Here is a 25,080-nt window from a genome sequence, read left to right on the forward strand (position 1 = left end):
AACTTTCCTTTGGTGCTCGGTCATACAGTTTTGGGTGAATAAATGATAACTGAATATTCATTTTTTTAGTGAAATATCCCTTTATTTCTTAACTTTATGTATGACTAGACATATGACATAATGTATAAAACTATTGATCCTCTTACTCAAGGCCATCTGATAAACTGTCCTCTTCTTCTCTGTAGCTTGTGAAGACTCGAACTCTGTAACAGAGGGACAGGTTTTATCCCATAAGAAATATTTGCAGACCCATTAGGTCAAGTGTCTCATACAAGACACAGAGAGTGGAACAAAGAGCTTTACCTGATTTTTTTTTCCATGGGGCAGAGGCTGTGATCAAGCAAACAGAGAGTCAATGTAAGGTGGAAAACTATCAGCCTGTAGGAATACTCTATGAGCTGTTAATGCTGCAATCATATTCCCTTCAACTAACAAGTAACAAGAGGTTAAACACTTTTTTACAATTTTATTTAAGCTCCTTCCCAGGATACACATAAAATGCACTCCCAATCCTGTACACATGCAACCTTAGCAAAATAAGAGAAATTGAAGTGCCTCTTACCTCTGTCCACTGTGTATGGAATGCCAGGACAGAAAAAAAGATCAGGGAGGTTATAAGACAGATTAGTTAGGGCTTTAATCATTAAAAACAACCTGTGCGACAAAAGTGTGAAGGAAAGGTTCAAAAAGCCACAAGTGAGTTTGTAGGGAGTGTATGTGTGTGTCTAAGTGTTTCTGTGTGCATAGAAAGCTGAGGGATTCCAGGGAAATTAGAGGAGGGGTCGATCTGCTTGCCTATAAAGACTAATCATCTGCCCTTTTGTCTTCATAGAGATGTTTCTATCTTTTTCATTTAACTGCCTTTTTTATAAGGTACCTGTGCAGTGAGACATTAATGCCAGCTCAATCTCGGTTATCTTTAGAGCATGGCAGCCAGTGAGGTGGCACACTGCACCAGGTGGAGAGGTGAGTGCGTCTAAAAAGGTAAGGGCTCTTCACTCACATTAAATTGCTGCATCTGATTAGGCACATGGTACGAGGTAACATTATTCCTGTACAAACACCTGAGACACCTCAGTACACTGAGAAGATACATCAGTAACACATCAAAACCACTCTGATCAAGTTATCTTCATGGGTATTAACTTGAACAGTGAAAAATGTAACAGCAGACATGCATTACTATTATATGACCTACATCAGACTTCAGACTTCTGACATTAACGTCTGGATCTACATAGCACACCAACCACACTTTGATTTTCATGTGACACCACAATAATAAACTAGTATGCAACAAAGTGGTAATTCGTTCAAATATTGGCACAGCAGTCCAAGTAAATGTAACTGTGGAAAACATTGTCTGAAAACATAAGCTGAATATTAGAGATGCACAGATGTGGAAATTTGGGTAGATAACAATTACTGATAATTACATTTATTTTTGGCCAATATAAGGTATAGAAATGTAGAGCTTTTAACCACTGGAAATAAAGAAATTATATACACCCATGGCCATTTCTTTAATATAAGCTAAATGGGAAAATGTAACTTTCATAAACATGGGACCGATATTGATGACAGCCGATATATTGTCCATCTCTACTAAATATATAGTTGTGCACAATAATTTCTCATTTACATGCTACTAAGTGCCTAGAACAAAACATTGAATATCTTGTAAAGATTCAGTACCACCAACTAGGCAACATCAGTTCTTGATTAGAAGTGTTTGTTGTAAACACTACTATGTTTCCTGACGGACTGATTAAAACCTGTACATCCAGATTTCCAGAAACTGCTTTGAAGCCAGCCATTCTGATTGAGCACTTTAATCAGTACTCACTATTACAGAATTGCATTACCCTCACACTAACCCTGACTACTGAATTATGAAAACTGGACTGAGGAAAGAGTTGAGGACCTTACAGTAGACACAGTGCCACAAGCGGGCTGTGAGCTCTGAGAATATTGCTGGGGCTGAAGAGAAAGGAGAAGGGTAAAACATGCCTCAATGGACTACAAAGGTAAGGTAGGGTGATTTAGGCTTTGAAAGTTGATAGGGGAAGGTGTATATAATACATCGATTTAAAGGTGGACCGTTGAAATGATTAGTCTGATTCCACTGATGTTATAGAAGCCCTATTGGTAAACTAAATGACTGTAAGTGATGGTGACACTTTGGGCCAGCACACACCGCACCTCTCTAGCAATGCCCATCGCCCGCTGCGTTACTACAGCAACACGAGCAGTGCTCAGGAACGTTTTTCTCTGACAGCCAGAGGTGTATGACCTCAAAGGAGGTGTTTTAGGTTTGGGGTTAAAGCTAACAGGGGTTGCAGGTGGAGGATTAAGGGACAAGGTGGAAGGCAGGGGGATATAAAGGTTGGGAGGGGACAGTTTTTGGGGGGTTACCTGTAGTGGGGGTGCTGGTAGTGACAGTGTGGAACTTCTGAAAGAACAGTGAAAGAACATTCTTAATGCTGTCTCTCGCTTTCTTTTCCTCTCTATCTCTATGCCATCCTGTTCATACACTTCCCTCCATCATCCTTTAAGTGCATCACTGTGATAGTTTACTTTTCGATTCACTCTCTCCTCTTCCAACCCTGCTCCTTCTGACCATTCAAACTATTCCATTTGGCTCTTTCATCCTCTCTTGAATTTCTCTCTTCACTGTCCTATCTCTCTCTAAGCCCTCTGGTTCTGTCCTCTAGTGCAGTGATTCCCAACCGAGAGTATGCAAACCCCAGGGGTTACATAAGCAGGGAGTGCTTAAAAAGATTTTGCTGTATCATGGTTTCTACAACATTACTAATCAGCACAACCGTTTTCAACATTGATAATAATAATAAATGTTTCTTGATCATCAAATCATCATATTAGAATGATTTCTGAAGGATCATGTGACACTGAAGACTGGAGTAATGATGCCAAAAATTCAGCTTTGACATCACAGGAATACATTACATTTTAAAAATATTGTAAAAATTAAAAAAAAAAAAAAAAAAGTAATAATATTTCACAATATTACTGTGTTTATTGTATTGTGATCAAATTAATGGAGCCTTGGTGATCATAAGACAATTTTTTTTAATAGAAAGAATCTTAATGACCCCAAACCTTTAAACAGTAGTATATGTGCATTTAGACTACTGTGTCACTTGATTGACTGATAATGTTAAATGATATCCAGTATAATATGAGTTGAAATTAAACTACTAGTGGTTTGGCTCTAGGGGTCAAAAAAAGGTTGGGAAAGGTTGGGCTCTAGCTTTTTTTAATCCCTTCATTTTTCTATCCTTGCATTTCACACGCCTTACCCATCTCTTCCAATTCTGATGTCATGGATTTGGAGCGTAGAGCGATAGCCGGTGTGCTCAGTCTTTTACTCTGCTGTGGGACTGTGTGGAAAGAGAGAGTCACCGGTGTCAAGATCATCATTACCATTATAATGCTTCACTGTTGTCTTTGCTGTGTGAATCTGTATCTCTTACTTTTCTTTCTGACCCCTTCCTCCATATCAGGATTCCGGGTAACCATGACAACCTTGACCATGAGACTGTTGCCACCTTGCCTGATCATATTGACCACCTGCCTGTGTCCCACCTTAACCACATTCTGACCATTCACCTAGAGAAGAGAAAGAAACAATATACAGAGAGATACAGAAAGAGAAAGAGAGCATGAGTAATGAGGACAATTCTAGAGAGACTTCAAGTAATGAAACAGAGGGAGGAACAGAATACAAGTTCCATGATGCAGTTCTGCGGACACCTCGATAAGGAAGTCTCCCATTCGCAGACCAGCTCTCCAAGCCACGCCTCCCTCGTCGACAGACTCAAGGTACTGCAGTGCTGGAAAGGCTGGGGTGGGAGTAAACTCTTCTATAGGGGTCTGAGCTACAAAGAGAGAACATTTATATAATCAGTCTAGCGTGCATATCCAGAATGTTTCATTTAGGTTTACAATACATGGATCATTATGAGAAAGGAAAACGATAAACAATGATGAAATATGATTTGTGTCAAATTTTCTAACACCAGTTTTGGAATCGAACAGTATAACTGTCTCTCTCTCTCTCTCTCTCTCTCTGTGTGTGTGTAAGCGAGAAAGAGAAAGAACAAGAGTACATGTGCCCTCCTATGCAGTATGTGAATTATTCAATGATTTTCAGGAGGTCAACTTATTAAAATATTTTTTTTCAGTAATTTTTGGGGCACAGTCAGTTGTGGTTAATGTCACGCAACCTAACTGTGTTTTGCCACCCCAAACTTTAATAATATTAAAGATGGTTTAAATAAAAACAAATGTTTTTTTTTTTAGTGATAAATTGTGATGACCCTGTTAATGAGAGAATATTTAGGGCACAATGACAAAACTGTGATCTAATTTTGTTGCTAATAAAATGCTTAAACATATTTATTTGCAAGAATAATTTGTATATTTTTAAATCCCCCAACCTGATTTTGACTTTCTCTGGAGGGTTCAACCCCACAAAACCCCAATTAAATTGGCACCACACTCTTACCCTTGGCTCCTCTCAGGACAAAGCCAAAACCCTCATTGTCTTTTTTCTGCAGGAGGACTGTCTTCTCCTTGATTATGTAGTCACTAAAAGAAAGCAAGAAAAGAAAGAAAGACAGAAAGAAAGAAAGGATAGAGAGATTGCGGCAGAAGAGGCAGATAAAAGAGAAGAGATGGTAAATATCTCCACTGCGTCAGGAAAACACTTAATTCCTGAACAAGCCATGAAGGAGGTGGCGGGGGGAGGGTCAGAGGCCAGAGAAAAGCGGAGTACAGTGTATGAACGCATACATTACAGGACAGCCTGTACTGACTCTTTAAAGGAGAAGTGCCACTTTTTTTCAATGCTAATGTGCTTTTCAACAGTGGGGACACAGATGTCACATAGTGGAAAAATAGAAATATATCTATATAGGCATATAATATAATATACACTACTATACAAAAGTTTAGTAAGATTTTTGTATTCAGAGAGGATGCATTTAATTTTGACAAAGTTGCATTTATGTTTGCAGTGTTACAAAAGATTGTTCTTTCAAACTTCCTATTCCTCAAAGAATCCTGAAAAAAAAATTGTATCACAGTTTCCATAAAAATATTGAGCCGCAACTGTCTTCAACATTGAACACACTAAGAAATTATTCTTGGACATTAAATTAGCATATTATAATGATATCAGAAGGATCATGTGACACTGAAGACTGGAGTAATGATGCTGAAAATTCAGCTTTACCATCACAGGAATAAATTATATTTTAAAATATATACACAGTACAGTCCAAAAGTTTGGAACCACTAAGATTTTTAATGTTTTTTAAAGAAGTTTCGTCTGCTCACCAAGGCTACATTTATTTAATTAAAAATACAGTAAAAACAGTAATATTGTGAAATATTATTACAATTTAAAATAACTGTTTTCTATTTGAATATATTTGACAAAGTAATTTATTCCTGTGATGCAAAGCTGAATTTTCAGCATCATTACTCCAGTCTTCAGTGTCACATGATCCTTCAGAAATCATTCTAATATGCTGATCTGCTGCTCAAGAAACATTTAATGTGTACAATTGTACAAAATATTTGTGTACAATATTTTTTTTCGGGATTATTTGATGAATAGAAAGTTCAAAAGAACAGTGTTTATCTGAAATCTAATCTTTTGTAACATTATATATGTCTTTACTGCCACTTTTGATTGATTTAATGCATCCTTGCTGAATAAAAGTATTCATTTCTTTCATTTCTTTTCAAAAAAATAAAAAATAAAAATTCTTACTGACCCCAAACTTTTGAACGGTAGTGTATAATGCTACAGAAGCTTTGTATTTCAGATAAATGCTGTTCTTTTGAACTTTCTATTCATCAAGGAATCCTGAAAAAAAAAATACACAACTGTTTTCAACAATGAAAATAATCAGAAATGTTTCTTGAGCAGCAGATCAGCATATTAGAATGATTTCTGAAGGATCATGTGACACTGAAGACTGGAGTAATGATGCTGAAAATTCAGCTTTGCATCACAGGAATAAATTACTTTGTCAAATATATTTAAAAAGTACACAGTTATTTTAAATTGTATTAATATTTCACAATATTACTGTATTTTTAATTAAATAAATGTAGCCTTGGTGAGCAGATGAAACTTCTTTTAAAAACATTAAAAATCTTAGTGGTTCCAAACTTTTGGACTGTACTGTAGTTAGAAACTGTAGGTTCAGGGTTAGTACCTAGTTAGTGTCATTACTACAATAAGTACATAGTATGTTCATGCGAAACAGGACTGTAAAATATAGTGCTACAGATAGTTCTCTCACTAGTGGTTTCCATTCACAGCAGAGCCCCACTGACTGACTCCACAGCTTTGTTTACAATACTCTGGCATCCGTGCTCTTGCGTCAACAAGTGCATTGCAGTTCAGAACACAATATCCCCATCTTTTAGCTCTGTGTTCAGGAGACTTAACAAACAGTATCCTCTCATTGCCCGAGGACCAGAGGAGAGGGACTAAGTCGATGCAAAACACAACAGCAGGTCAGACCGCACATGGCGATTCTCCTTCTCTAAACAGCATTACAAGAACAATTTGGCGGGAAACCAGTCACCGAGGCTTGATTTGAAGGCTGTCTGAAGTTCATCCATTGCACAAACCTTCACAACATCGTGCCAATCTTGAATGTAGCTCAAACGTCACACAGCAGTGGATGGGGCAGAAGTCCACCCACCGCAATAACACAATCTTGCTGTTGTGTAGATGGGAAAAAGACTGCAGATCTTCTATGTGATGTTTGTGTGTGCAATGGGCACTGTAAGTGAGATGTTGGCGGTTGCCTAAGCAACGGCCAGAACTAGATATAGGAACTAGCCAGACTAATATGTAGACATGCACAGTGAGTGATACAGTACACACACTTGGCAGCCATATTGAACAGAATTAGTCATGCCAATGTTCACCTCGAAGGGATCTCAGCAACACGCCCAAACATAATGTTTTCAAAAGCAAACCAGAGTATGTTGGGCCAAGTACATAACTGGTCACAGCAAAACACTGGTTGTTTTGTCTGAGATCACATCTATATTTAGGCAAAGGACCGATTGCTCTGAATAGTAATAGGTTTAGCAATGCAACTCAATGCTCAAGGTTTGCAAAGGAAGTAAATGTTTGACCGAATCCACAGAATTGTGAGATCTATATCATAAAATACATACTATATATTCATTTTTGTGGTAAATTTTTGTGTATATATATGGTATTTGGTAGTGGGAACAGTTATGACAGGGCATTTAAAAATCTAAACAAAAAATGAGTTAATGCTTCTTAAGGAGTGAATTAAGATTCTGAGTGTTCCTGAATGATTCACGAGCAGTTGAAATTATTCACATTTTCTTCAGTCATTATATATCTCACTGTCATTCAGTCACTGGTCTGATATATCTGTGAATGTGTGAAGTCAGTAGTCAGTTATGCTGCTGATACTAAGATGGTATAGGTTTCAGTGAGTTTATATGAGTCAGTTACTGTGTTAGTGAGTCAGTGTGGTTGTTTGTCCAACAGTGTCTCTGCCAGTCCATGAGTCATATGGCCAGTGATTTCATGAATCATGTGCTGCAGCTCTGATAAATGGCATCAGAGATGCTGCCTTCATGCTATACAGCTCCAAACTCGCTGCAGGTGTGCATCACGTTTATCATCACGTACAGGCACATATATTAGTGCACTGAACATGTGAGCGTATTTAACGCACTCTCCTAGAACACCCTTGGCTGCCCCGGATTGAAAATAATGGAAGTTCAGGCCTGAATTGTGGTGTGGGATTTTAGGTATGCTGCTTCTGAATTGCACTTCTTAATACTTTAATTCTTTAATTTAAAGTTCTACATTTACAGTGCAAGAAATTCCTGCATGCAAAGAGAATTAGCAAATTAATCCACACAGATGAGCAAATCAAATAAATTATGTTATGTTAAATTACAGTATGATGAGTTTGGTGTAACACATTGAGCCCACAAACACTGGTTTTATTTACACAGTAAAGGAAGTGTCTTTTCATGTGTTTTTTCCCCCACAAACTTCTGTTAAAACTGCTCAGTTTGCAATATGGCTGGTGATTTATAAAAAATAAAAAAAAAGACACTGGCCCTAGCCTGTACACTCCCTAAACGGGTGGCTGAAAACTCATCTTCTGGTCTGAAAAATTTCCACAAACTGTTCTAGAATAAAGGCAGGGCTAAAAGTGCAAAATGTAATAGTGTATGTTTAACAATTTTTATGTGTATAAGAAAGAAAGAAAGAAAGAAAGAAAGAAAGAAAGAAAGAAAGAAAGAAAGAAAGAAAGAAAGAAAGAAAGAAAGAAAGAAAGAAAGAAAGAAAGAAAGAAAGATTCAACAACTGAGACAAACTGAACAACTAGCAGCAACTTCATTAAGTACTTCAGTGAATCTCATCTTCATAGACTGCAGCAGATTTGCCAGTTCTTGCTGTGAGATATAACTCCGCTCTTCCACCAAGACACTTGAACTTGAACACATTGTTACACGTGGTTTGGCACCGCAAGGACGATCAGCTGTCCTTCCTGTCTCCCTGTAGCAATTAGGCATCTTACATTACAGACATTGCAGTTTATTGCTCTGGCCACATCTGCAGTCCTCATGCATCCTGCAGCAGGTCTATGGCAATATAGGGACCTTTCTCCTGGTGTTTTTCAGAGACAGTAACCTTAATTGTCTCCTGTCTGTAAACTGTTAGTGTCTTAAAGCTGCAGTCCGTGATTTTTCCTCTTTGTCGCCATCTCTTGTTTGAAACCTGCAATTGCAGCCATATGCGGAACAGTTATCTGTACGTGCGTTGTTCCTCGGCACAGCTCGTCAGCGTGGATGAATCTAACGCTTGCTGTCAGTCACAGCACAGACTCTACGTCTTGAAAGTATGACCAATATAAGAATTTTCACTGGAAAATATCGTCTGAACAAGTAAGTAACATGTCTGCCACTTTTGTTCTGACCAACTGAGGAAAAAGGTATCAGGTCTACAATAAATCACACTGCCAATGATGATTAAATCTAACGATCGCTTAGCTTGGATCATGCTAAACCATGCAAATTATTATTACTGTTATACTTTGTTCTCAAATCGTTAATGTTAACAACATCAGCATAATTATGACTATGTGTATTTAGTGTGTATCTGTAGATTTCAATTTCTGTAACCACTCAACAGTCCAAAGTCTTTTGCTTTTTGACTACGGGTGAATCTCCAGTTGTCACTGATGATTGTCATTTGGACCTTTCTGGATTACAATCCGCCATCAAAATGATAAGTTTAATTATTTCAGCTGCTGTGAGAAAAGGCTATAAATGTGCCGCTACCAGCTGCATCCTCACGTAATAAAACCGACTAGCCTGGACTCCTTCTTTCTGTTTACGGACGTGACGTAATGACGCACAGAGGAACTGCTGCATGCTCGAATTTCCTGCGGAAATCCACCATGTCGCTCTTATTATAAAACATTATTACAAGCTTACCAGTGTGAATCGAGACAAGATAATGAGATAGTTTTGAACACTGGCTGCTTATGTACTTGCTCAAAAATTTATTTTGGATCATTTTTAACCAAAAAAAGTTACGGACTGCAGCTTTAAGGACTGTTCCACAGGTGCATGTGCAATAATTGTTTATGGTTCATAGAACAAAAACAAACCCTTTCTAATAAATATCTGTAAAGTTTATATACAAAATTATCTTTTAAAATACATTATCCTGAAGGGATGTTTCCTTTTTTTTGCTGAGTTTATATAGGTGTATACCAAAAATACAAGTGTATTACAAATTATAAATATGATACTTTTTGTGGTAAATTGTTAGTCTTGTAAAAGACCATAATGTAAAATATAGTGTAGGGGCTATGTAGAAAAAAAAACTAATTACTGTAAATTACTGTACTATTATAGAATTACTGTAGTAAAAAGTAAAAGTGTCACTTTGTAGCCTGATAATCTGTGTTGCATGTTTGTTTTCAATGCAAGTCTGTGTGAATGCTTGTGTGTCCAGTGCAAGTCAGGTGCTGCTGAGATAGTTTCAACTGTACCATACTGTACCCACATGCTGATAGTCACACTGTACACAGGCTCAGCCCTCAACCCACTCCATCTGTTCATTTCTCTCTCTCTTTCTCTCTTTCTCCTCTCTCTCTCCTTGAATGCTTCTGAACTCCAGTCTCCATCTAAAAGCCAAATGTAAAAGCTTTCAGTGAACCTCTTAAAGAACACGAACCCGGGGCCGGGGGGGTCGCTCATATCTCCCTGTGAACTCTTTCAGTAACTCCTCTGTGTGTCACCTCCTACCCTGCTTTCTATCTCAGTCCTCTCTTCTCTCCAACAGTCCGTCCGCACTCCTCCTCACATATCTTCCATCGCGCCTGCACAGAGGGATGCCAACGGTGGCCATTCTCCATATCACCCACTCATCCCTGCCCAGATCGAAAACAAGCCAGGAATGAATTGATGTGCAGAAAGTGATGGTCTCGCTTCAAGTTGGCACACCCTTTTTAAAGTTACAGACATCTCACAACCCGTTGAACCTCTCTTCCACACACATCTCGCAATTCTCTCTCCTCTTCAGGCATTAAGTTTCGACCTATGAAGTGATACAGACACAGTTTATACAGTAGCGGCATCCGTAACCGCTGAACATATGGTGAAGCCTACACAATCTCAATTTACAACTATTAAGACGTCTTCATGGTGACAAAACACCACATTGCAGGCATCCACATGATGAAGAACAGTTCTCTTTGTTGAACTTTGAGAGTTTTAACCCAAGACAGGTCTAATAAAAGCCAAACGGACACTGTACAAGATCAGCACCACATCAAACTGAACACACTCCACAATGAAACGCCGCAGGGGTTACGAGAAACCAGCGCAAACGTCCCCCTCGTGAACAATCATTCTTAATTCCTCGAATGTACACATGCAAATCACACACATGATAGAAAACCCAACAGCATCAATCCCTTCCAGTGAAGCTGGAGCTCCTCTAAATCAGCAGCTAATAGAGCCCAGCACATTCGCTCTCCATCCCACACACACACGCGCACTCGCGTGCACAGAAACACACACCGGTTTAGCATTCTGTCCATCAGAGCAACGGTGTATCTAGCTGGAGGCAGACATTGTATTCTGCGGCCGTTAACAGAGAGACAGAAGCTGCGATTCACACACTCACACACACGCATGCATGCAGCAGTGGAGACGCGTTACGCTGGCTAATGCGCGAGCGAGCGCTCGCTCTTCCGCACATAGACACACGCACACGTCCGAACGTGCGCACACGCGTGCATTGCAACACATCCCTGCCTGTCGATCCACTCCATCACTCCGGCTCGTTCCGTGCACACATGCGGCGCTCTCTCTAGCCCACCTCCCTCCCTCCCAGCCGTGAGAAAAACATGAAAACAGCCAGTACCTGTAAATGAACCAGACGCTGCGATTCATAGGGCCTAGAGACGGCCAGGACGACGAGAGGGAGAGGGAGAGAGAGAGATCCTCCTCTCCGCATCCTCCCATCGCCATTTCCCCCCCCTCCTCCTCCTCCTCCTCCACCTCCTCCTCCTACTGCTGCTCCTCTTCCAGCCAGAGAACAGCGAGCGAGAGCCGCGCGAGGGGAGGAGAGGAGGAGAGAGAGACGGAGAGAGTGAGAACGAGGGCCTAGCTCTCCCAACCCTTTCATACTTAAGACGGAGAGAGAGAGCGAGAAAGAGAGAGAGAGAGAGAGAGAGAGAGAGAGAGAGCGATGGTTCACTGTGACTGCGACAGAGGAGGAGGGAGAGTGAGCGAGGCAAGGAGAAAGAGAGGGAGGGAGGGCGAGATAGAGGGATAGAGAGAGAGAGAGAATGTGTGCTTGGAAGACATGGTTTAGCATGAAAGAGGACAGAAATGATGTAATTTGATGAAGGGACAGAGAGAGAGCGGGGCTCGAGGTGACCGAGTTTGTTTGCTGATTAGCTAATGCATGCATTGAATGTAAAGGATGCTAAGGGGCCGTTCACACAAGACACGTTTTTGCATTTTAATAAAGCTTGGAATCAAACGCAGGTGCCTCGAGATGCGTTTTTACAGTAAATTAACTCATCATTGCACCTGAAAAACGAAACAACATTCAGGGCATGAGATGATGGAAAAAAAGATAGTCTCACAGAAGTCTTTCTGATGTAGAAAAACAGAACATGCCTAATGCGTGCATACACACACCTGCTGCAGTATAGGAGGGTCAAACCTTTGAGAAGGTGCAATTGAAATGCCAAGCACCAGTTTCACCAGTCACACACACACACATCTGTCTCTCTTTTAGTCCTTCTCATGTACACATCTGGCTTTTCCTCTCTTCTTCAGCACCCGTGTGAGTTGAACAGAGCGATGTTTCTATCACTGCCTCCACTAGTCACTGTTTTCCCATTCATAAAACTGGCAGCAGCGTTTGAGAGGTAGGGAGACAGGAAACGAGCGAGAGAGAGATAGAGCACTCTCTAGTGCTCTTGTCGGGTAGCCGTAGAGCACTACAGCTCTGAACCACCATCCGCTTATTACATCATCAATATCACAAGCTTCTGAATGAACATTTGTTTTTTGTTTCCTCACACTGGTGGATTTTTCAAAGCCGTTGCCTGTGGTCACACCTGATTCACAATCGTCAGATTTATTGTACACTGACTGACAGTCTTCTAGTTGAAAATACGGTATTTTAAAATATATTTCTGTAATGGCAAAGCTCAGTTTTCAGTATTCATTCATTATTCCAGTCTTGAGTATCACATGATCCTTGCTGCTCAAGAAACATTTATGATTACTTTGTTAAAACACAATTTTTTATATAGTGGATAGTGTCTTATTTGAATCTTTTGTAACATTCATGTTTAGTAACATTATAAATGTAACAAATGTAATAAATGTCACTTTTGATCAATGATTTAATGCATCCTTGCTGAATTAAAGTAAGAATTCCTTCTTTTAAAAAAATCTTACTGACCCCAAACTTTTTAATGCTAGTGTAGTGTACACCGTGTCTACACAACGCGTCAAAAGACAATAGAACCCATTATAATCAGTGATACTGTCTACAACAGATGCGGTTTGGAGCGACGCGATGCGACACAACAAATTCCTGACAGTAAACAGTAAACAAATTCCCCGTTACGTAGACATTCCCCTCAGCGTAGACAGCTTTTAGCTGTTGCGGTGCGAAGCGACAAAAGTCGTGTCTGGTGTAGACTCGGTGTTACAGTATATGCTTTATGTAACATAATAATCAAACAAAAATATCAACTGTAGGAATTAGAGATCGACCGATATATCGAATTACCGGTATTTTCCCCGATATTTAAGCATTTTACCATAATCAGATATCGGTTTTGTAATATCAGATTTACCGATAAACATCGCCATCTTGTGGGTGTTTTGAGAATTGCGCACAGGATCGCCAATACAGTACATCTGAGGGGAGACGAGACAACGGCGTGCACAGGTAAAGTACACTTACCTGCTTTGCTGTAATTAGTAAACATTATTTAACACAGCCATTAGATGTGTTACATAAATGCCTGAAATGTATCTAGTTTATGCATAAAGCTCACTGAGTCACGTAAGACAATCAGTAATGTCCTGTCCCTATAAAGATGATTTGTTTGAATTAAATAATAAAGCCATGAATGAGCACATGTTGGAAATAAAAGCGCTGAATTTAATTCTCTCTCTGTTGTCTACGTTCTTCATTAGTCTCGTGAAGTCGTCTGCATTTTGCTGTTCAGGAAATACTGCAGCACGGCCACTGTGTGTAACTTTTAACAAGATTCACTTGTTTAAAACACCGTAATTATATAAACATTTACTATATAACCATAAATTCGCTAAAAAACATCCAAGTAAACACAACTCTATGGAAATTACGTATTTATTATCCGCGAGCGATTGCAGTTTGAGTGTAGTTCTGTGCAAATGCATAGATAAACAGCGCTTTGTCATCAGATATTTCATAATCTAGAACGCCTAAAACATTATTAATAATTCTGATATAACATACCAGTTGAGAAATGCAATAAAATACAATGTTTTGTTTGTTATATTCCAATATTCCAGAGAATATTATTCAGTTATTCAACATTATCCAGCGAATTATTTTATTATTATTTAGCCTATTAAACAGCTTATAAATAACTACTAAAAATGTAGTTTAAAATGAAGTATTACATTTCTGCAAAGTTGATATGACTCCTGTCTTTAATTTATTTTCTCCAACTGAAAACAGACATTCTTTATTTATTTAGCTTATTGTTATCATTAGTGTTTCTGCTAATGCTTTTTATAAATAAAATTAGTTTTGTAATATGAAGATTAAAATGAACATGACAGACTACTAATTTTCGAAAAAAAACAGCTTAGTAACTGAACTTTTTTATTTTTTGCACTTACAGATCCCTCTATTTATTGGTATATAAATAAGATTTATTTTGTTTCCCTTTCGATACTTCACTCATACTGCGTATGGAGAAAGGTCTCCTTTTTCCCCGTTACTGAAACCTTTTTCAATAACGCACTGCACCGTCATTGGTTCACTCATAGACAAGTTGTTGAACCAATGATGGCGCGGCATAGCTGCGCGGCCTATGGCGACAAGTGCGCGAACCTTCCCACCGGATGGGCGGGGTTAAGGGCTATATAAGCAGGCACGAGGGCGGCGCGGTGAACAGCTGCTAGAGAGCGAGGATCCGCGGAGCGAGGGGCTCTGCATGTGTCACAGCTGTGGCGCGGCATTGAGACGCTCTTAAGGGCTGCCGGAAGCGGGAACGGGGCGTCTCGAGAGTGGCGCTCGAGGCGGCAGTCTGCGAGGGTGGGAGGATTTCAGTTCTCTCTCCTTCAGCAACGACTTCACATCACTCTTCGCTGATCTCTGGCTGAAGCCTTCGCCGCCGTCGAAGAGGCTCCCGCAGCGGACTGAGCTGAGACCGCCGGAAGAAGACAGAGCCGGCATCCTCGCAGACTGCCGCCTCGAGCGCCGCTCTCGAGCCGCCCCCTTCCCGCTTCCGGCAGCCCCTCAGCGCGTCTCCTGCCGCCATCCGGCGCCGTTTACAGAGCATTTTCTCACGGCTTATCGCCGCTTTCTAAAAGAGCAGCGGCTCTCGCTGCTCTAAAAGAGCTCAATCGCCGTTTTCACGGCAGCGGCGTTGCCTCAATGCCGCGCCACAGCTGTGACACATGCAGAGCCCCTCGCTCCGCGGATCCTTGCTCTCTAGCAGCTGTTCACCGCGCCGCCCTCGTGCCACCTTCAGCATCTGAGAGCATTCAGCTCATCCCCTGCCGTCTTCCGTCAGGTGAGTACAGAGCTTATTTTTCAACTTTCTCGCTGGCGTTTGCTTCAAATGCCGTCTCTCCGAAAGCATAATTTGCCGGGTCCTCCCCCGCAAACCGCGTTCGTTGAGGATGCTTGCTCTTACTCTCAGCTGAATTTGACATGATACTCTCCCCTGACTTAGGTGAGACTCGTGATACATTTTCTATCTGATTGAGTGCATTTCTCCTTATCTTAATGCCCTTCGCTCGCCGGTCCCCCCCCCCACCCCTTTCGGGTGAGACCTATGTTATTTATATATTCAGTATATCAGTCGATGTAGCATATTTATTCCAGTCTCTCTGCGCGTCGCTTGCCGACCCTTCCCCTGCAAGCCACGTTCATGAGGACGTATGCGCTCACTGAAAGCGAGCTCAATGCTCACTCGTGCTCGGTGGAACTAACATGCTCATTATGCTGGACCTCTGTTTATGTATGTGACTTGCTGGCTCTGCCCCGCAAGCCATGTTCATTGAGGAAGAGCGGTCTCACTTCCGACACCGCTCGGCTGAATATACCTTGACACTCTCCCCTGACTCAGATGGGACTCATGATGTGTATTTTTTCCAAGAAGCATATATCTGTTTCTCAGCGTGTCGTTTGCCGGTTTCACCCCGCAAGCCATGTTCAATGAAGATGAGCGTCCTCATTGAGGATGCATGAGCATTTCTAAAAACTCGCCGATGTGCGGGCCCCCTCCCAGCGGCCCGACGCCATTCAACCCCTTGTCACGCGGGCCTGGAATGGCCATCCCCGGAGCATCAAGTGGGTTCTGGGGATAATATCTCAAGGCTACTCACTCCAGTTTGCTCTCAGACCCCCGCTTCCCACTTTAGGAAACACGGACGATGCTCACGTCCTCCGAGCCGAAGTGATGTCTCTGTTAGAGAAGGGGGCTATAGAAATAGTGTCCCCCTCAGAGACAGAGTCAGGTTTTTACAGCCATTACTTCCTCATCCCCTAGAGCAGTTTCTCAACCAGGGGTCCATGGACCCCTAGTGGTCCTTGACATAATGCCAGGAGGTCCTTATAAAATATCTGAATATTAATTTTTGTATATTTTGACATTGACATGTTCCCATAAAAGAGGAAGATAATATATGTATAATGTACCTGACAATATGACTAAATATAGGACAATAAATCAACAAACGTAGCAGTAGTAAATTATACTTGATTGCATTTGGTTGTCACAAAGACATTAATGATACCACTGAGCCATTTTTATTCTGGGGTCATTGAGGATGGTTCCAAATATGATGGGGGTCCATGAATCAAAAAAGGTTGAGATTCACTGCCCTAGAGTGATGGCGGTCTCAGACCCATCTTAGACCTCAGACTCCTGAACCATTCCCTCATGAGATGGAAATTCAAGATGTTAACGCTGAAACAGATCCTCGCGCAGATTTGCCCCGGGACTGGTTCTGCTTGCTGGACATGAAGGATGCATACTTTCACATCCAGATAGCTCCCAATCACAGGCGATTCTTAAGATTCGCATTCAAGGGTGTGGCCTACCAATACACGGTCCTTCCATTCGGGCTGTCCCTAGCTCCGCGCACTTTTACCAAGTGCATGAACGTGGCGCTTTCCCCTCGGAGACAGATGGGAATCCGGGTTTTCAATTATCTCGACGACTGGCTCATTCTAGTCCAGTCGCAAGCAGAGATAGAACATCAATGATCCATGTTACTCAGCCACATGGAGTGCCTGGGTCTCAAGGTCAATTTTGCCAAGAGCTCACTGCTCCCCAGCCAGCGTATAACGTTCCTGGGTGCAGTTCTCGACTCAGCACATATGATGGCTGTAGTCTCACCAGAGCGCGTTCTGGTTATTCAGCAGCTCGCGGTTTCTGTCAGGAACAAGCCTGTCTCCCTCTGAAGTTCTTCCAGAGGATGTTAGGGCTAATGGCTTCTGCCTTCCTGGTTCTGCAGCTCGGCCTTCTCCGGATGCGGCCTCTGCGATTACTGGTTGAAGTTTCAGGTCCCTCCTCACGCTGCGTCTCAGGGTCAATCGAGCCTTTTTAACAGCTCTGAAACCCTGGACGAACCCTACATGGTTTAGTCAAGGAGTACCCCTACAGGTGGTGTCCAGAAGGACGGTGCTCTCGACAGATGCGTCCACTCAGGTTGGGGTGCTCTTTGCGAGGGCAGTCCGGCCTTCGGCTCGTGGTTTCTCGAGGAGAGCCATCTGAACATCAACTGCCTCAAGATGATGGCAGTGATCCGAGCCCTTCATGCGTTTCAGGCACACCTGACAGGATTCCACGTCTTAGTCCAGTCGGACCGCATGACAGTGGTGTCTTACACAAATTTTACATAAACTTACATAAGGTTTCAGTCGCAATTTGGGAGCAGACATGCTATCTCAGAGCAACGTCCCCTCAGACGAGTGGATGCTCCACCCCCAGACGTTTCTCAGAATCTGGTTCTTCGGGAAGGCAGAGGTAGACCTCTTCGCCTCAGAAGACAACTCTCACTACCCAATTTATTTCTCAAAGGAGGAAGATGCGCTGGCCCACGTCTGGCCAAGTCCACGATTCCCTGAGATACGGAACAAGTACTGCGATACATGCCGTGCCACGAGGCTGCAGCTTCAGTGTCGTCGCTTCAGTTGATTGACCTGAAATCCTATGGCAAAATGCCTGCTTATATAGCCCTTAACCCCACCCATCCGGCGGGAAGGTTCGCGCGCTTGACGCCATAGGCCACGCAGCTATGCCGCGCCGTCATTGGTTCAACAACTTGTCTATGAGTGAACCAATGACGGTGCAGTTGCACTGCGTTATGGAAAAAGGCTTCAGTAACGGGGGAAAAGGAGACCTTTCCCCATACGCAGTACTCGTTCCGTATCTCAGGGAACCGAGGTTACGTTAGTAACCGAGTACGTTTCTATGCATAATCGTGTCAAAAACAGAAGTATAACAGTAAATAAATATTGGTTATCAGGCACATAAACACAAATTATCGGTATCGGTTCTAAAAAATCAATATCGGTCGATCACTAGTAAGAATGCATTGTAATAGTAATCATCTTGTCTCTTGTTTTGAAAACAACTCTTAAATACCTTTCTGTTTACATTACATTTATGTTTCAAAGAGATGAAGATCATATGCCTAGGCAAAACAATAACAATACAAAAATACTTATGTTTATAAACATATTATTTTCTAATTGACTAAAAGCCACAAAACTACTGCAATAAACATCTGAGTAATAAGACTGAAGTTATGTATTATAAAAGCATTAATAACAAGAGTTACTGTAAAACCTTAAAGACTGAAAGGGATTGTCTAATTAAGACATTAATCTTTAAATGTATGAAAGAACACAAAAAGTATTTTGTGAAGAGATAAACATGACTGATTTATAATTAATAATTGAAAAAAAATAATTCACATAATTACATAAAATTAATTAATAGTCAAAAAGTCATTGGCGTGTTAATGAGCTCAATGTTTGTAATGGTCCGAGAGTCTCTACATGTTAATCCGACTAATAAGAAGACCATGGGACAGCGACATTAGCCACGCATGCTACCATTGGTACACGGTTGAGTAATCACTGTTACACAAACATGAAGAGTATGAGAGATTAATATTAATCTCACTTTCCACTGGACAGAGCCTAGTGGATAATATGTTTTCTTGCACAACCTACTGTTAGTGGGGATATCTGTAAAGGAAAGGCCATGAGAATGATCTCAAACTCTTCTTCCTGACTCAAATGTAAGAATGTGGGTATTGCTCGTTTGTGGTGTATTTTTCTTAACTTCTGGACCTGTTGCTCTGTTCCTGTCTCTGCACCATGACAGATGTATACACTTCCACACCCATCTGCTTCCTCTTCCACCTTCTGTCCATCTGACCTTTGTTCCTTCCTCTTCCTCCGCTTGTCCTCCCACACCTATCACACTCTGTCCCTCTCTGCCCTTTCTTTTTCCCCCGTCTTCTCTTATTATCATAGTTCTACACTGACACCACCCCTTATTTCTGCAATGACCTTGAGTGGATGCTAAAAACCCTTAAAATCATTCTCTCTTTCCTTAAAGGGATAGTTCACACCAAAAATACAATGAAAGTGAATGGTTATGAAGCCAGATTTTCAGGGAATCATGACTTTAAAATTTAAATCATGACTGCTTTCACACAAATACAAAGTTCTGACATGAAACGCTAGATGACGCCGGCTGATAGATCCTTAACTCAATCTGCTTGCAATCACATCATTCTCTATAGGGCACAGCTGATTGGTTCCTGCTGTATCAGTAGCCAATAAGCTCACTGCTCAACCATTAGGAACTTGGTCAGCATTTGCTGTAACAGTTGCAGTGCGCTTTCAGAAACCCTCCACCTTCCCAAACTCCACCTGTATAGATCTGCTACAGATAATTCATGTATGCTATATTGTACAGAAATCTTATCATATGAAATTAGATGACTTCGGAAAATAGTGCACAAGTTGTAAAGACTAATTTTTATGATTTTTTTTTTCTTGACAGCCCCTAGAGTGGTAGATTTCAACTTTTTGGACTCCAAAATATAATTCAAAGATTTTTCAGGGTTTCCACTCTTTTCAACCTATGAATTTTCATGACTTTTCCAGTTGGTTATGATTTACTGGATAAAGATTAAGAATAATGATTCTTAAAAATATAGTTTACTCACAATTTCTACCCTTGGCTTCTTGGCATAACTACAAAAATGTATATTCATTATAAAGATGCCCATGGGGATAAAAGATTTTGTTAAATTTATGTGACTTTTCCAGGTCTAGAAATCACACTTTTAAAATGAGTCTACCTCATATATCCAGGTTTTTCAAGACTGTGAGAATCCTTTAGGGTTGTTTAGGGAGTGAATTAAAAATCAGAGGTATCTTGATTTTTAGTTGTTAGCTGATTTTAATGCTTTTAAGTCATTTTAAGGCCTCCTTAGCAGGAGCGTAGCCAACAGACAAGCCTGATGGGCATAGGCCCAGCCACTATGATGAATAGGCCCCCCAGTTATTGTAGAAATATAATATTTATTAAAGTACTGTTGTTTCATTTATTTTATTATCATTACAAACATTATTATAACATCTCAAATCCTGAAATAGCCATTCTAGGTGCTCTTTTTTGTCAATGTTGTATGACTTAAAGGGTTAGTTCACCCAAAAATAAAAAGAACCACTGTAGTCACGTCAACTATTTTAACAATGACTTTACTACTTTTCTGGGCCTTGTAAAGTGCAATGTCATTGCTGCCTATGTATGGTTCAGATACCTTTCAGCTTTCATCAAAAATATCTTAATTTGTGTTCTGAAGATGAACAAAGGTCTTACGGGTTTGGAACAACATGAGGGTGAGTAATAAATGACTGAATTTTCATTTTTGGATGAACAAACCCTTTAATTCATAATTGTCCACAGCTGTTTTTTATTCGTAATTGACCCTTCGCCGGGAGTTTAACCAGCGATCTAACCAAACATAACGCAGAATCTGCCATGTTGTCCTACAAAGCAGTCAGGAGTTATAAGATAGACCTCAGTGGTGCTATAAATTAACTAGTAGGAAGAGATGATCGGTTCATGAGCCGCTTGAGCTGAGGCGCTACAGCGATCTGTCACGACACATTAAAGAGCCACAAAATGGTTTTTATTGTTCAAATTTCTTAAAAAAATTACACAATTTGAAAGCTGGGACTTTGTTTAATATCATAAATAACCTGCTCTGTCTTGTCTGTTGACATGTTGTCAGTGTCCTCTTTGCTCTGCGATGTATTTTTCACTGTGTGTGGTGTGACAGAGCCACGGCTTGTCGGACAAAGCAACAGTAACTAAGGGGGGCGGGCCTTTGCGAAGGGTCAATTGAACAGACGTGAGTGATTGTTTCTACACAGCTTTGTTATAACATTATTGAGTATTGAAACATGCAACAGTATTTAGTGCTTAGGCCTATCGTTAATACATTTTGGTTATGTTGACACTGGACATGCTTTCCCCCCACGGAGTTACAAACATGTTTGTGATGAAGACATGGTAGTTTTACAGTACTGTGCGTGTTCTACTGCAGTTAATTTTCAATAAAAAAAAAGAAAAAATTATTGTAATTACCTGAATATTGAGTCAGTTAGTTTGCTTTTGGAAATAAGGAATATGTAGGAAAGTGAAGGACCCTACGTAAAAGTGCTCGCTCACTTTTGCCCAGGCCCGGCCAAAAATAAAGTTCTGCCTACGCCCCCTTAGAGGTTAGCTGATGTCCTCTAGTGGGCCTCGGTCCCCCGATTGAGAACCACTGCCCTACACTGAAAAAAAGTAACATCTTAATGAACTGTTTTTATCCAAGTCAAAAACATTATTTAATATCGCTGAATCGACCAAAACACCTTAATTTATACCTACAAAACTATTTTTGGACTACTTTTTACAGTGATAGAGTCCCCTATCACCTTCAAATGTATATGGAAGAGAGCAGCTCAGACATTTGCTAAAGTTCTCATATGGTTTCGAAACAACATGATAGTGAATAAATGATGACAGAATGATCATTTTAGGGTGAACTATCCCTTTAAAGACAAACACACAATGTACCCACCGGACAACGCAAACACAAGTAGGTAGAGAAAGACCCCTCCCCCTACCCGTGTCACCTCCCCCCTCCTTTAACAATGTCTGTAAACAAAGCGGAACCTATGAATGCAGGAGGAGAGGGAGCGAGGGAATCGAAAAAGAGGGAAACACAGCCGCGCATCTCCGTCCCTCAGGAGGAAAACGGTCAGGGATGAGGGAACTGGGAAGAGAGAGACATGAACAAGAAGAGAAAGAGTGAGCTAAAGGGGAGAGAAAGCAAGAACTCACATCATCTCTGTCAAAGCCTCTTTCGTTGGATGTCGATGTTGGTCCTCTTTGCCCTCCCCCTCCGTCTCCCTCTGCCTCCTTCGCTCTCTCTACGGCATTGCTGGATCCACAATCTACTGCCTTATTCTTCCTCTTTCTACAACTCTCACACTCTTTCTATCCTGGTACATGGTACTACACCACACCGCTGTTCATTCAGAGCATGTGTGTGATGAAGTGAGAGAGAGAGAGAGAGAGAGAGAGGAGGGGAGAAAGAGCGAGAGTGAGCGAAAGAGAGGGAGAAGCAGCAGGAAGAGAAGGGGTAAGGAAGTGTGGATAGTGGCAGAAGGCGTATGTGTGCCTGTACAGTACAGTATGTATTTGTACACGTGTTCTCATATCTGTATCGATGCCAGAAAACTTGCTGGCACATTTTCACTGCAAGACCGCGCAGGACTCATTTGGTGAACTTTTACCTGAAATTATACTGTACGTCCTTGACCCTATTTCACAGATCACTGTCCTATAAAGAGATCACGTGCGTTGGAAAGGGAAAAAGAGAGTGCTGCAGGGTGCTCAGGGACAGGGGCGCTGGAATTGTGACACAATTGAATGTGCACCGACCGAAGGAAGACAAGGAGGGATGAAGCAGAGAGAGGAGGTTGCCATTAAAAATGACTCGTCGAGAGAAGGACAATGATGGAGGTGGTGAGGCAATGCCAGAAAGGACTCAGTGATCTGTGAGGTCTTGGAAAAGTGGGTCTGAGATGAAAACAGAAGAACTGAGGTTGGAGGAAGGAGAGACATTTTGAATAACAAAAGAGTGAATTTTACAGCATTTATTAATCTAGGTTAATATTAATTTACCAGTATAAAATGTGTTAATTGTTATTTGATGTTTATTGATAATACATTAACTACTATTAAACTATTAACCTTAAAATGTATTAATGTATTGCAGAATATGTAGAAACATTAATCTAGATTAATATATGCTGTAAAAGTATTTGTGTGTATGTATTTCTTTATGTCTTTTCTTTAAGATCTCATTGGTAGCTTTAGATGTCATTGTTCAAATATTCTGGTAGTTGTTGTTGTTTTATAAACATGCCGATATCCACTGGAGTTAACCCATATATTGTAGCTTAATTTGTTCAAAAAACAGTTTTTGGGCAAATCTTTTCCCAAAATATAGGCAGTTGATTGCAGATCTCATGTAGTATATCTGTACTCACTCTGAGAGCTCTTCTTTTCTCTCTGTGGCAGTTGTAAGACCTTTTGGCCTACTGTCAGCTAGTTTTCTTGATTAATTTAAATTCTTTTTGTAGGTAATAAGTTGTAGAAGTCTTGTATTCTTGAAATTTATCAAAACTGAATGTCTGTCTTATCTTAAAACAACATTAAAATCAGGAGCTCATTTTTTTTCTTGCTGCTGCTCAGCTGCTCTCTCTCTCTCTCTTTAGTGCCCTTCATAGTCTGACCTCCAGATGGAGTCACCACAGGGGTGGGAGGGTGATGGAGAGAAAATGAAAGAGTGCAGGGGGTGAGTAAAATGGGAGGAATTAAAAGAGAGAGAGGGAGCACAAGGGAGAGTAAGAGCGGGATAAGGGGGTGAGGAAGCCAAAAATAGAGGGGTGAAATAATTTGAAACTGAAAACACAGTAAAGAGTATTAATGTGTGCGATAGTGTATTTCTACATGTACGCGAATGGGAGCGAGTGACCTGCGAGATTCAGAGTATAATAATGAATGTGATTTATAATGTGTATATTTGTATGTAAATAATTTGCTGTGCTTGTATTGTGTGTTGTAGTGCAGGCTGTTGGGATGAGGTGAGTGTGAGCTCTCTCTGTGGCTGGGACAGAAAGACATCACATGAAGCAGCTTTGTTTACTGTGAGGCGCTAATGAAAAGAGCTCAGCAGTGTTAATTTACCAGCACACGACTCACAGACAACTAGACAGACTGAGAAAGAGAATGAGAGTACAATATGGCCACCAAAAACAGATATTACAGTCTTGTGCAAAGTTTCATTAGACTGTCACTTAAATTCAAAGGGGCTGGGACAATATTTTTAGACCCATCCTGCTCCCCCAGGATACAACATAGAGGACTTCAGTGACTCCCCTCGTTTTCCCAAGCCCCTGACGATAGCCCTGAGTAGATGACACATTTTATGTGAACCATCCTATAAAAGTAGATTACTGATGATGACTTGGAGGCTATTCACACAGAACCCGTTTTTGTGTTTAAAAACGCAAGAAGCAGGGAAGTGGAATGAACACTTTTTAAACGTTGAACCTCTTTTAATTTGCGCTGCATTGTTAAACACTGCAAAACACACAAGATGTGAAGGCAATGGTCAAACTTCATTTAGCACACATTTACATATACACTCATTTTCCAGGTCAAAATATCTAAAAATTCTTTAGATATATTTAGAGTTCTTTAGTGCCAAAAAAGACTTAATTAAAACTGAGCCTCTAAAGGGTATGGAAGCTTATTTCCACCACAGAATAATTCAATTTAAAAAATAATTGTGACTTTTTAGCTCACAATTCTGAATTTTTCCTCAGAATTACGAGATATAAACTCATAATTTTGAAAAAAACAGACATTGCAAGAGTTTATATCACACAATTCTGACTTTATAACTCGCAGTTGCTTGTTTATATCTCGCAATTCTGACCTTATAACTCACAATTACTTGTTTATCTCGCAATTCTGACTTTACAACATGCGATTGCGACTTTATATCACACAATTCTGACTTTATAACTCACAATTGCTTGTTTATCTCACAATTCTGACTTTATAACATGCACTTGTGATTATATCACACAATTCTGACTTTATAACT

The 25,080-nt window shown here is 40.7% G+C and overlaps 1 protein-coding gene across 1 annotated transcript in view; it reads right to left on the reverse strand.

Moving 5' to 3' along the window:
- The window catches only part of shank1 (SH3 and multiple ankyrin repeat domains 1), a 104,755-nt gene that overhangs the window by 10,666 nt on the left and 69,009 nt on the right, over positions 1–25,080 (reverse strand). The window contains exons 17-23 of the mRNA XM_067381943.1: positions 4,529–4,611; positions 3,775–3,899; positions 3,495–3,630; positions 3,321–3,401; positions 563–571; positions 304–330; positions 147–203 (exon numbers count right to left, since the gene is read on the reverse strand). Of these exons, the coding sequence (XP_067238044.1) occupies positions 147–203; positions 304–330; positions 563–571; positions 3,321–3,401; positions 3,495–3,630; positions 3,775–3,899; positions 4,529–4,611 (518 nt within the window). The remainder of the gene's footprint in view (positions 1–146; positions 204–303; positions 331–562; positions 572–3,320; positions 3,402–3,494; positions 3,631–3,774; positions 3,900–4,528; positions 4,612–25,080) is intronic.

Source organism: Chanodichthys erythropterus, chromosome 3, assembly GCF_024489055.1.
Source record: "Chanodichthys erythropterus isolate Z2021 chromosome 3, ASM2448905v1, whole genome shotgun sequence".
NCBI classification, from domain to species: domain Eukaryota; kingdom Metazoa; phylum Chordata; class Actinopteri; order Cypriniformes; family Xenocyprididae; genus Chanodichthys; species Chanodichthys erythropterus.